Below are 13,933 nucleotides of genomic sequence, written 5' to 3'. Positions count from 1 at the left end.
CTTGATGCTCTACTTTTGCTGTAGAATTTGGTCTCTAGCTGATTGTTGGTTTGCACTCATCATATTTTCTTTCCTGGTGATCGAAAGCAAGCAATAAGCAGGGCACAAGATGCTGTCCACTACCGTCTGTGCTCCTCGTTTTTCCTTACGATGTTGGCAGGAAGCAAGCAATAAGCATGGCCGAGCCATAAACTCACCGCTGCTCCATTACTTGCTATCTGCCCTTCATTTCATTATCTTCGATCTTCATTCTTCATTCTTCAAGTGTCTAGATGGCATGCAGGTAATACTGAAGTTTATCAAAAACTTCCTCGAAGGAAACACTACAAATTTATCCTCCTTTATCTGCTCACAATTGTATATGGTAGCATGAAAAATCAATTGGAATTATCAGGTTTCAATTTGTGTAATTGCGTCCCTAGATATACCAGAATCCTTCACCTGCTAGTGGTCACAACCTCCCCTGCTACATCGATATGTACCTATTACCTTCCACCATGTCAAGGGCCACTCCTAACAAGAAGTATTTTAATGAATAGTTAACTTGGGAATGTTGGTGCAGGTGCTTAAAATTGGTCAACTAGAAAAATAGTTAAAAGGCCTGTTTAAGAGACTGTGACCCTTGTTTTTTTAGAGCAATTAAGTATTTAGTAATAGAAATATGAATAAGGATTTTTGTGTGATCTTTTTTTTTTTTTTGAAAATTATGTCTTCCTTGTTCTTTGAATACCTTATGTCTAATTGCTTTATAGTTGGTATCAAAGCTTAACAATTTCTAATGATTAATTGCTTTAAATAATCATAACTGAAAAATACCACAAAACATGATGTGCTCATGTATGAAAGAATGAGGAGGTTTCATCTTAAAAAATTAAATATCCAAGAGCTTATGATAGAGGAATTGCATAGATAGTTTGTAGAATTAACCCATCAATTGTCAGTGAAAAACCTAGAGAATTATGAGGAGGGTGATGATCATTGGATTCATAGTTAGTGTGAGAATATGTTTCAAAAACAAGAGCAAAGAAGGCAACTTCTCTTGACTAGATGAATATGTTATTGAAATTGAAATTTTTGATGATTATAGGTTTTTTATGGATTAGAATTAACCATCAAAATCAAATATGGAAGAAGCTTAAGATGTCATTGAATTTAAGAGTTGAAAAAAAATCCAAAAATTACTATAAATGAGGATCTACAAGGATTTTTTCACGATAGTAAAGAATATTTTGATACTCCAAAAGAGTTTCTGGAAGCAAACTCAAAGATATCAAAGTAGGTAAAGTTTATAACTATAAAAGAACTTAACGGACCAGCCTATTCCAAACTTAACACTAAAAGAATTTTAAGATGGTTTTGGTATGATCAACAGAGGTTTGTTGCCAGAAGAAAACATCAAAGTTGTTATTAAAGATAATAATGTCATATTGAATTTTGAATTGATCACTGATAGACATATATAATTAAAAAAATGTTGATTTACGACAAGTAGGAAATTCAATATGACATTAATAATAACTTTTTTTATTAATTGTACCACTCCAGGGTGAATATTGTTAATGTGCATGGTGTTTGAAACACCACATTGACAAAAGTTAAAACTCTAGATAACAATATTCACCCTGGAGCAGTACAATTCCTACCAAAATCTTTAAACTAGCTATTAGGTCACTTGATTTTTTTACGGTATCCATTAGTCTATTCCAAATTTTTTAGAGACAAACAAGTCTTTTCAGACTTTAAAAGCATAGTGGAAAAAAAAAAACTAGAATTTAGGGCAATTTCACATTTCCACATTGATTTTTCTATTATTATTAGATTAGTTAAAAGACAATTTTGTTTTTGAACAAATATAAAATATAATTGAAAAAGTAAAGTAGGTGGCGCATGTGGGAGGTGTTTGAGCCCTTTAGATGACATGTGCGACATTTCTCATCAACCAAAACCTTTATTCTACCATGTCATTGGAAACATTACGTTGTTTTCTTCCTATTGGGACGACGCATGTTGGCATCAGTGCAATGATGGGATGCCGATGACACTTTCTTTTTACTCTTTTTTTTATCACATCCTCTTGAAATTTGCAATAATCATGTAAAATTTCAGAGTTACCCTTTTATTTATTGAAAGTTCAACTCTACTCTTTATTTTTTTGATTTCTAATATTTGTTGTAGGCCTTTTTGTACAATTTTGATTTGTTTTCAACTTCGCTCTTTAATCCTAGTTGGTGATATGTTATTTTTTTAAAAATTTCATTCTTATTTTTTTGTTAATTGATTTCTCTTTTCAATTTCATAACTTAATAAAAAATTCGAAGTTGTCTAATTTATTTTTTGTTTCAAATTTGAATCCTATTCTTTTAATTTTCCTTTTGTTAAATTTTCAATTTTACAATTCAATAAAAAATTTGTAGTTGTCCTCTAATTTATTTTTAATTTTATTTTTTTAAATGTTTTTTTATTAAATTGAATTTTCTTTTCAATTTAATCCTTCAATCAAAAAACTTTAGTTTTCCTTTAATTTTTTTTTTATTTTCATGTTGATTCCCATTCTTGTAATTTCTATTTTCTTTAGTTTTTTCAATCTTTTTTAATAGTTTAATTATTTTTTTTCCAATTCCATCTTTCAACATTTGATCGGTTTAATTTTACCCTTCAATAAAAATTTTAGTTGTTCTCTGATTTATTTTGTATTTCAATGTTAATCCTTATTTTTTTAACTACTATTTATTTTTTTGGATTTGTTTGTATAGTTTTTTTTTAATTTTATTATTTAATATTTAATGGATTGGAAATTGAGTTTTGTAGTTTTTTCATGTATGATGCTTCCAATCTAATAACCTACCTAGATATGAGTCTGAAAAATATAAATTGATATCATTTATTTTTTTAGTTATTTTCTTTTTTGATTTTATCATTTCATATTTTTTATTAAAAAAACAAGTTTTGCATTTTATTTTATTAGGTTATATCAATCTTGTTATATGAGCTATAAATTTAGCGATTTAATTGTGTTAGCTCAACTATTTTTATGTGATTGTTTTTTTTTTTAATTTAATATTTTTTCAAACATTTTTTTTATTGAAAAAAAAAACCCATCCCACACGGTTCGACGTCTAATTCTATAAATTAATTGTCAAATATATGCAAAGTGTTCCATTTTCCATTACTCGGGTAGTTAGTGATCAAAGTTGAAACTGCACCTTACAGCATGAACAGCCGGGATGTGGCTGTCATATGCATATAGCTCTCATCATCTGGCCCCAGCCCTATCTTAAATATCACTAATAAACTACTGTAGTTCTTCTTTTTTGTTACAAAATAGTTCTAATTAACTCCATTGATGAGATTTCACGAGATCCCAAGAGGGGAGAAGAATACAAAAAATATAATAAATCTTATGAAGTCTCATTTGTATGGACAAGGAGTCAAGTGAAGACAAATTAGGATAGAACATGATGAAATAGAAATATTGTTTTTTTATATATAGAATTTATTAGAAAGTTGGGGTATCCATGTGCCAAACTCCATTTCCACAGTATATCAAGAATGAAAAAGACAGTTTGAACTCCATCATTGACATGAATTCTAAAGAAACGGTACAATTTTAATTTCTACTAATTATAAAAAATAAAATGGATTCTTCTTCTTCTTTCTTCAATGCAGATCATGTTAGAAAACCCAAGAAAAATTACGAGATAGTGAATGTTCTCAGTGTTTATATATTTTTGTGAACCCAGCTACAGATCTATCGATGAGATGCAGTGGTGAAGACGAGGACTAGAGGAATTCTTGCAATATTTCAACTGCAAACATTTTGTACAAGAAAACAGCCAAAACACCAACTTGTAGGAGATGATAAGGACAGCAGAGCTCAAAAAACAAAGGAGAAATTAAGGTCAATCAAAGTTTGATAACCGACCAAACTAACACAAATTAAGATCTCTAAAAGTTTTTTCCAAACTTCCTGCTAAAAATAGAAGAAAATCACCATCATCTTCCTCTTCCAAAAAATTAATGTGATTCCACTCTAACCAAAGTACAGATCACTCACTATATTCCAATCTCCACATCTCTGCAACTTGATCCTCCTTCACTCACAATCTCCTGCAGTTATAACACAAAGTTAAATCAGGATAAACCCTAAACAAAACTGAAAGTTTTCTTTTCCTTTTTCAGAATTTTGAAATGAAAAATGAAAATAGTTAATTGCAAGCTAGTTTTCTTATATTTATATATATTCTAACCTGTGAACTCTTGCTATGTTGCACTTCCTCATGGACAAAACCGGACCTTCTACTTTCACCAACTGATCTCTCCATAGACCCTTCACTCTTATCAACTTTCTTGGAACCAATGTGGCTTCTCTTTAGGCCCAGGAGCCCTTTCCACCTTGTAGAACCTTTAGGTGGCCTCGGTGAAACTTCATCACCCTCATCATCGTCAACAAGAAGTTCATCTCTAATAGTCCTTTGCATTTGGTTGCTGCCATTATCTTTGAATGGCAAGAGCCTGCCCTTGAAGAAAAGCTCATCAGCACTCATCATGGAGTAGTTTGTCACTGAGAATTCAAAGTCAGTGGACACTGGGGTCTCTCTTGAGCTCCTTTCTTGCTTCATAATCTGTTGGGAATCAACAAAATCATTAGAAAAGGAGATTCTAGGGCTCATGGGAGGGCAATAACCTTTGTGCTCGGAGTTGTACATGTCTAAACATGCCATGGGATTTCAAAACAACATGGAAAATGAGAAAGAAAAATATTTAGCCCTAATAAATTCTATAGGGGACCCCCACACACTGTTACAACCCACCCAGTAGTGTTTGTATTTATATCTAAGGAGGGAGGGAGTCAGGGAGAGGGAGGTGGCTAGCTAGAAAGCTAGAACATGTAGTATGTTTTTTACTTTTGAATTCATGCATGGCATGACCATGAATCCATGATGTGATTTTTTTTGTCATGACATGTAATTGGTATTCAATGATGACCTGTTTTGAAGCTCTATATACAATCCCATATTTTTTTACTGTTTTCCTCGAATGTGGCCCGTGTGGGTGAAGTTACCAAGAAACTCTTCTCATCTACCATTTTCTAAAACAATAAACTGGCCAGTGAATAAAATAGTACGCAGTCTCTTCATAGGAGGAACCAACCAGGAGGCGTTAATGCATGTTTTTTTTAAAAATTAATGTTTGAATAGTACTTCTCTCGAAGTTTCTTTGAATTGAGAATGAGATTTATTGATTGGTGTTCTTTTTTACGAAGATTTGTAAAAAAGAATTTAAAATTTAAGCCCGCATTTTCTTTATCAATGTGGCCAAAATAGAAATCCGGGAAGATCCTATTCGTGAAAGATGACAAACCAACAACTAGAAATGATTTGGGAATTACATTAACTATTAAGTGATGATCATTGCTGGGTTCCATGTCTCACAATATTCTCAAGCTACTGGTAATGGCGAAAGCACTCATTTATGTAGGATTAATAATTAATTTGTTTGAACGTTTACAAATGCATCATTAACTCTAATCACCAAAAAAAAAAAAAACGCTAATTAAGAGGTGAGAACGGGGAAACAGGATTACCGATTTAAATCTTATTGAAATGATTTTCTTTTTATCTATTTTCTTACCAACTTAGCAATGTTCTTGCCATCAATGCATGATGGCACGTTTTTCTAGCTCATAAAAAATCTTGTATACATGCACAATTTCAAAAGAAGTGCATGCATGCATGTGGAGACAGGCAAAGATAAGAATCATTTATGGCCTGGACAGTGAGTAAATGATACAGATGATGGAGGGCTGTGATAAAATAAGCTGTCATGTAGCCAGATTTAGGGAGATGGCTGGTATCCATTGCTGGCATACAGTGCTACAGCTTTCTTTGTTTAAGAGATAAAGGGCGTAAATGCTCAATCTAGTTGTTTTTAGCTAAGTTAGAGAGGCGTGGAAATAGTGGCGCACAGTGATAGAGTAGTCCAGAAGGGCTGGGGTGGCATGCATTGGATAATTTGACCAGCTTTGACTTGCAAGTAAATAGGTAGTGAATGAGCTGGCCATCGATACCGACCCATCAAGGAACCACGTGATCATCAGCTCCCTTTAGCCCTTTGCTTCAAAAAAAATATTGGTATAGAAACGATATGAAAATCTCGTAAATCAAACACTACACAGCTAGCTAGCGGGGATCAAATTATTCGTAATTAGGAACTAATTAATTAGTGGCAGCCATGAAGCATATAATATAATCCAGCTAGTGATCATCTTTGTTTAGTTAATTACACCCGTCCAGGTTTAATTTCATTATCCTCAACCCTAATCCCATCTCCCAATCACTTTGTTTAATTTGTTTTAACATTAATCCATGATACTTAGAACCTGTTTTGCAATTCACGGATTTATATTATATATGTTGAATAATCTTTCAGATATTATATCCGATATTTTTGTATTATTTAAACTTTAATATCATGTAAAGATACATTAATTCCGTTACATTATTTTAATGAATATTTAATTTACAGATATTGAAGCTGATATATGACCGATGGATGAGTAAAGTTCTCCACCAAAGTTGAGTTGATATTTATAGACATTAATGTAGTTACCAGTCGACCTAGCCTCTCCTGTTGCTTGCTAGTTCTTGTAACTTCTGTGGAACAATGGGGCATTACACATTCAGCGAATACAACGACAGGGAAGAAGGGATACAGTCAGTCGCCTTTGCTTCTGGACAAGTACTCTTGGGCCTCTGGGCTAGTCTGTTTGCTGTTTAATTTCTTTTCTCTATATATTAAAAAAAATAAAAATTAAACAACAAGCAGGGGAGTCCAGAGGACCAGTAGTACTTGTCCTGAAAGTGTAGTGGCAGCATGAAAGGCAGAGATATTTTGAGTATCTAATAATTAAATAGAAAAAAATAGTTGGCAAAGCCTGGAATCAACAAATTCAACTCTTGGATTTGGAGATTTCGCCTCTTATATGGGATCTGATTAAATTAAACAAATTTGGTGATCAGCTACTCAGGGATTGCATGAGTGCAGAGGAAGAAGTTGCTTCTAAAATATATTTTATTTGAAAATATATTAAACTATTTTTTTATTTTTAACATCAAAACAATAATAAAAAAATACCAAGAGATTATTACCTTGATTTTTTTTTAAAAACAAATACAAAGATGCCATGGAAATGGAAAGGAGAGGTCTCCAACTTGGGGAGTGGCATCTTGAAGACAGATAAAGATAATAAGACAGCAAGTACACTGAGACATTTTGTACCACTGGGATAGGTCTTAGTAACATGTGCAGCGCAGGCCTGGCCAGGCCAGGAAGAATAAAAAGAAGGCCCTGGACTTCAATATTATAGTCTCTTCAATTTAACTTGTACCCAAAGGACATGGTTGTCACTCACATGGTTAAAACCCTTTTCAATCCCTCAAACGAATCCGGCTCTGCCACGTGCCGGGATCCCCACGGACCGATGCCTTGGGTGAAGACCAGTCAAACCTCTTCAATCAGACCACGAGTAGTTTATAGCTTGGTGCCTCTCTTGCTTGTGCCCTTGTAGGTTGGGACTCCTGGTTTCGCAGATTATTGTTTAGTCGCTTGAGTACAGTTGACCATCAGATCTTTCTCGGATTCCCAGCTGCCCCTTTTAAATGCTTTCTCGGTGTTGTTTGTAGCGGTTTATGTTGGAAATTTTGAGTAGAAAGAAAGGGTATTTTAGGAAACAAGGAATTAGTGAAAGGACTAAATCACAAAATAATGTAAAGTATAGGGATTCAAAATCGCATATTAAGAAAGAATTATAGGAGCAAGCAAAGCCTATGGTTTCTATTGATTGCCAACCTAATTTCGAAGAGCGTCGTTCGTACATTTGATTTTTTTTTAATATTAATTTACTAGTGTTTAATGGCCACATATATATATCTAACTTTGCCTACCGTACGGAAGTGTACATGTGGACATTGCGTTCTTCTCCTGTCTGATGGCAAAACAAATTCTATTCATCAATCCAACTTACCTGTTCCCTTGCCCTTGCTATATAGTTGATCAACTAGTCACTTGGCCTCATAGTAAAAAAAAAAAATTAAAGATATTATTAACATGTTTTTTAAAAAAAATCATAAATTCAAAATATAATATATATTTGATGACTCATTTTTTAAATATTAACATAGTTACATATTAGATTGATTGTGACTAATTCTAGCAAACCTATAAATTTCATTATAGGGGTTATAAGAATGTGGTTACCTTATAAAAAAAATCAAAATAAATTATAAAGTATAATTTAAATCAATCAAATATTAAAGGATAAAAATAAAAATTAAATTTAAAAAAACTTTATAAAAAAACCACTTGAATATATTTAGGTAAATTTATCAAACTTATAATTTAAATTATAAAAACAATTTCGTATCTATCTTTTCAGACCAGATAAATAGAAATTCTTTTTATTAGAACTCCTTTTATAGAATAGAACTAACTGACAACACCAGACAAAAAACCATTCCCCCCACCTTTTCCACTTTGATTATTTTTCTTTTAATCTTACCATTCCTTAATAAATTAAAAATAATCGGCTATGAATTCAGCCATAAAAAATCCAATTGAGAAGGAAAAAAAAATTCGATGATCGAAACAAAAAAAAATTACTATAATAATCTATAATAATTAAATTGTAAAAGGGATATAAGAAAAACACCATATTCATATTTTTTGAAGTGTTATAATAATTTTTAAAACATAAAAAAAATAATATTATTTTAATATATTTTTAAATAAAAAAATTTTAAAAAATAATTATAATCACACTTTCAATATATAATTAATTCGTAGAGACTTATCCTTCCATTCTTTTGTGCGCGCGATCTGGGAAAGGTTAGGTGGTATCGATAGGGATTCGAAGGTGTCTTTCCAGATGATTTACCAATTTGGGCTTATTATGGTTAGGCCTGAGGATATCAAAAGGCTGGACCTGGTATTGAGAAGCGTAACCAGATCACAAGAATCTCAGAGATAATGGTATCTCCACTAAGCGCAATTACGTAGTAAAATTGATTTCTCCGAAGAGTTAATGAAAACGTTAAATTACATGACATCGAAACAGGATTATTTATTTATTTTTATAATAATGGGCATCAAAAGAAATAATTATTCCATACAAATGATGTTCAAGAACAAAGTTCAAACATGGTGAACTTGCACAGATCGACATGCCATCATGAATCCATCAGGGAGAGAAACTTTGCAAATGTTCCCAGTCCTCTGGTTATGAATAACATGCCGTTTTAAACCCCATTAAAAGACTAAGTTGTCACCTCGTGAAGGACTAGCATACGTCCATCAAAGACAAATGGTGTCGAGAACAGAAGGAAAAAACTCAACCACAAATTAATGGAAGCTGATCATTCCATGGGAGAATCACGAATTATTAATCATCACTTGCACAAGCACAAAGAGACAAATACACACCTTCACCACCTACCATGGCTTCGATGAATTTTCATGTGCAAATGTTGTTGAGCATAGTTCACAAGCTTCTCGATTTCTTCTACACCTTCTATTTGACCATTGTGATTGGTATCAGCTATCTTCATGACATGCCTAGCCTTCCACCAAGGAAACCAGACCCTCAAGCTTTGAATAGCCTCTTTTAGCTCTTCCTGGCTAACACGTCCATCGTTGTCCATTTCAAACTGACGAAGCCAGGCTTTGAAATCTTCCACCGTCATTTCACGGTTGGGATTCACCTGAAAACAACACATTATGGCCATGTTGTTTTTGGAATATGGAGTACTGTTTGCTAATGGCAAAATGTTGTAGTTAGCTGTTCTGCTTGAGAATTACGTACGATCGAGCACATAAAAGGAGATAATTGCTTCACCAAAAAAAGAAAAGAAAAGAAAAGAAAAAGGAGATAATTATGCTCGAGTGTGCTGTAGTGGAGCACCGAATATATTCAGTCCTTTCCATTTCTTTAGTTTTGGTCGCATCTTTTCTTAATTTCCATGGTACTTAGAACTCAAGCTCACAACTTTATTCTCGTAGTGAAATGCATGTTCTCTACCTGGTCAGACTAACTAATAGTAGAATATATATAGCGTACAAAATGTAAAGGAAGACTCATTTTGATACATGTGATGAATGAGAAATGTTGAAGAAACTTGAGTCAAAGAAGGCACCTCGATATGATTTATCATATTGCAATTAAAAAAAAATAAAATAGCTTGGTGTAGTATCGAATAATTTTTTATTGGCCGGAAAGAATAAAATCATGATAATTTTAATAGACTTCTATATAATATAATAAAGAGTTAATTAATGGTCTCAGATAGTCGAGATTCGTTACTGACTCTTTTATAAAATAATATACTTCAAATTTTAGCTCCAATATTCGTACGGAAGAAAGAAATACTTCCAAATATAAAGTAAAATGAGGCATAACACTTGTACATAAGCATAAAATAATTAACATCGGCGAAGTTGCACGCTCATATTGGCATGCATTCCCATAAAATAATTAAAGACGTCGGAGAATGTAATCTTTGTTCTTGCATGCCCTTTGCCCTCTGCCCTCATTCTAATTAAAAGAAAAAGAAAAGAAAGAAAACGACATGCACTTTTAATAACAAGCACATAAATGTTGTGGAGGTGGACAAAAGCAGCCCTACCTTCTCAGCCATATATAAAACCATTATGAAAACCTTAGTTATCATACTAAATCTTTCGTCTAACCCGGCTACCATGTATCTTTTTAATAAAATAATATTGTTTTAAACAAAAATAAAAGAAAAAACTAATATGATATTGTTTTGGATAAAACATAAAAAATAAAATTTTAAAATTAACTTAGTTGGATCTTACTTGGATTTAACTAGATCAATAAAAACACATATTAACTTGGTAAGTTATTCAAGTTTGATTTGATAAATATTTAAAATGATTCAAAAGAAATCTAATTTAGATCAAGTTCTGGATTGATAAATTATCGTATCAACTTGTCAAACTAAATTGAGTTTAATAACTTTGCTTGAAACTGTTATAGTCGATAATGAATTATAATACAAGTCCCTTTTATATTAATTTTGAGTTATCCAGCAGAAAAGTAGATAATAAATTTTGCTCTTTTATCATAAACAATTGTCAATATTATGTCTTTGTCTTATGGAATTTAGTAGATGTAAAATAAATGAATACAAGTGTATTTCTCGATAAGGAAAAAAAATGGCAAGGCGAAACGAAAAGAATTGAGAAAGGGAGAATCATGCTCATGTGTGAAATCCAAGTATGATGATGATTGCGACTTTGGTTGCTTGGATAGAGAGTCATCAAGAAACTAAACTAAAAACTAGTTGGTCCTTCTTCTTGAAAGATTCTTCGCAAGAAAGAAATGTATATGCATCGATAAAAGATACACACACTCATTAATTTCCATGCACCTCCACCAGGCACCAGCTATGAATTTATTGTAAAAAATTATTGTTTTTTTTAGATAATTGTTATAAATGATCTTTAATTAACATATTTCCTCTGTACAAAAAAAATAAAAAGAGAGCTTATAATGTTAATAATTTGAAGTTTATAATGACCCCCACCACCAATCGTTCTGATGTTAATTACTAAAGATTCCAGCAGTCTCGACAGCCCACGACCACAAGCCAACTTTCAGATTTTCTTCCGAGAGCCATGATTTTTTTCAGTTTCCTTAGAGGAGAAATTATATGAACTGGCTTGAGATTTGGAGCGTAATTAAATGAGCTTTGTGTGACATGAAGAAAGGAAAGAAAAAGTGTAACCCAACTAGGATGATTTGCTTTGATTGGGCTACCCAAATCTGGTCAAAGATTGACAGCGATTAATCTTGGAACTTTAAGTAATATCTAGGAGCGATAAAACTATCCTAAGCTATCAGAAAAAATGACTTCGTTTTTAGAACTATAAGGTTTCTTAAGCTCAGTTCTCTCTTCACATAACTGGAGCCAACAGCAACTTGAAGAAATGCATCCTCCAGTATATCAAGACAACCCAAAATACGCACCCCAAGGGTATCCAATGAACATCTCTACTAGACAACCTTACCCTCCATATATCTCCTCAGCCACCGCCACCGCAACACGGTGGTCTACTGGTCTTTGCCATTGTTGCGATGACCCGGCAAATTGTCTCGTTACTTGCATGTGTCCATGTGTTACCTTTGGACAAATTGCTGAGGTAGTCAATAAGGGTTCAATATGTAAGCCCTCATCCAACGAAACCTGTATATATATAGTGAATTTCTCAAGTTAAAATGCTGCCTTTTAAGTGACGGAATATTTGTCTTTTGGCCTTTTCATGCAGCTTGTGCAGCAAGTGGTGCAGTTTATGGTCTGCTGCTGGGTTTTACAGGATTGTCATGCTTGTACTCGTGCTTCTATCGGTCAAGATTGAGAGGACAATATGACTTGGAAGAGGCTCCTTGTGTAGATTGCTTGGTTCACTTCTTCTGTGAGCCTTGTGCACTTTGTCAGGAATATAAAGAACTCAGGAATCGTGGTTTTGATATGGGGATTGGTAAGTACGAATTACCTCTCTTACAATACTTAAGAACTAACATTAATCCTATTAGCTGATACCATTGTACTCATTTGACTGTGTTTAATTTGAAGGTTGGCACGCTAACATGGATAGACAAAGCAGGGGAATTACAGTTGCTCCTCCAGTTGTTGATGGGGGCATGAGCAGATGATATTGAAAGAAACTACTCCTGTATTTCTACAAATATTTTCTCCATCCATCCATCTAATTTTCCCTCGCTGTTCGTATGATATATCTTGAACTTTAATATAATGTACTGTGCTTAGATGCTAGCTGTTTGGATTGATTTGGTTCCCCAAAACATTTTTCCTTTATGCAATAATCAACATGAATGCAAAGAGTAAATTTGAGACTGATCATTAAATACTATGAATTCTAAGATGGAAAAGGAGAAGGATATATAGGTTGAAGTTCGATGACGACTCTTGAAAGGTTGGTGCTGGTACTATACATAAAAAAAAGATCTCTGGTTGAAAGGCCTAGCTCGCCTAGATGCAACCCAGGTAAGTGGAGGAGGAAGATCTGTCTTGTATTTTTCTACATATTTTTCTCTCACCTATTTTTCTACATTATTTTATTTGAGTATGCTCTACACACAATAAATTTTATCATACAATTAAATAAATAAAATATTGAAACCCACACTTTTTATTGGAACAAAACGAGAATGAATTATCATTTTCTAAACCAATAAAGCTCGCTTGCTTATTTCACAAGTAACGATATTTTCAGCATAGTTACCTAGCTGAGTGAGCTATGAAATAGCCTTGCCGCCTCTAAGTCACACCTTTATCTTGGGAAAGGTAAGTTGTGGAACAAGTTTCTATAAAACTTAATCGCCAACGAGAGGTAGGAAGACTCATCTCTAAACCACATACAAATGAAAAATCATCTCTTCCATCAGCTAAATAATTTTTTCATGTTATCCTTTAAACAACAAATAGTCTAAAAACTAACTTAAGTATCAAAAAGTTTTTTTTTTTGGGTGACCTCAAACCAACATCATAGCTCAACTCGTTGTTAGCCATGAAAAAACCTAGAGGGATTCATTGAAGTTTTTCATTGACTTTATCAGTGGAGTCGTCTATATAAATCTTAAAAGAAAAGTTTTGTTTGATTACTATCCAAACTTTTTTCCATTCCTTTTATCACTTGAGATTTTTCATGGTTGATAACATAGAAACACTAGGTGGAAGAGTTACATACTTCCATTATTTTCTTCAACCCTGTCGAGTTCCAGCAACTTTCCTTGTTCATTGACCACCAATTTTTCAACAACCTACTCCTCTAACATCTTCGTTGCATAGAAAACTCCATTTCATTAAAGAAAAAAGAAAATAAGCGAATTGAAGTG

At 33.0% G+C, this 13,933-nt stretch overlaps 2 protein-coding genes across 2 annotated transcripts; one reads left to right on the top strand and one right to left on the bottom strand.

Annotated features, from left to right (window-relative positions):
- Positions 1-3,781: 3,781 nt before the first annotated feature.
- LOC133673499 (uncharacterized) lies at positions 3,782-4,887 on the bottom strand. Its single transcript, XM_062094350.1, has 2 exons — positions 4,248-4,887; positions 3,782-4,107 (listed from the first exon to the last, which is right to left on the bottom strand). The coding sequence occupies exons 1-2, from the start codon at positions 4,719-4,721 to the stop codon at positions 4,054-4,056; spliced, it is 528 nt and encodes a 175-aa protein (XP_061950334.1). The 5' UTR covers positions 4,722-4,887; the 3' UTR covers positions 3,782-4,053.
- A 7,038-nt stretch (positions 4,888-11,925) lies between these two features.
- On the top strand, positions 11,926-12,943 carry LOC133672398 (cell number regulator 1-like). Its single transcript, XM_062092802.1, has 3 exons — positions 11,926-12,238; positions 12,343-12,555; positions 12,651-12,943. The coding sequence occupies exons 1-3, from the start codon at positions 12,004-12,006 to the stop codon at positions 12,728-12,730; spliced, it is 528 nt and encodes a 175-aa protein (XP_061948786.1). The 5' UTR covers positions 11,926-12,003; the 3' UTR covers positions 12,731-12,943.
- Positions 12,944-13,933: the final 990 nt, after the last annotated feature.

This window comes from Populus nigra, chromosome 14 (genome assembly GCF_951802175.1).
Source record: "Populus nigra chromosome 14, ddPopNigr1.1, whole genome shotgun sequence".
Classification (NCBI taxonomy): Eukaryota; Viridiplantae; Streptophyta; class Magnoliopsida; order Malpighiales; family Salicaceae; genus Populus; species Populus nigra.
This window is presented reverse-complemented; position numbering and strand designations above follow the sequence as displayed.

Excerpts from the sequence above, each read along its gene's own strand:
- LOC133673499 (XM_062094350.1), bottom strand. The coding sequence starts at position 4,721 with ATGGCATGTTTAGACATGTACAACTCCGAGCACAAAGGTTATTGCCCT. Across the intron at positions 4,108-4,247 it reads AACATAGCAAGAGTTCACAG|GAGATTGTGAGTGAAGGAGG; the intron begins GTTAGAATATAT and ends TTATAACTGCAG.
- LOC133672398 (XM_062092802.1), top strand. The coding sequence starts at position 12,004 with ATGCATCCTCCAGTATATCAAGACAACCCAAAATACGCACCCCAAGGG. Across the intron at positions 12,239-12,342 it reads AGTCAATAAGGGTTCAATAT|CTTGTGCAGCAAGTGGTGCA; the intron begins GTAAGCCCTCAT and ends CTTTTCATGCAG. Across the intron at positions 12,556-12,650 it reads TGGTTTTGATATGGGGATTG|GTTGGCACGCTAACATGGAT; the intron begins GTAAGTACGAAT and ends TTTAATTTGAAG.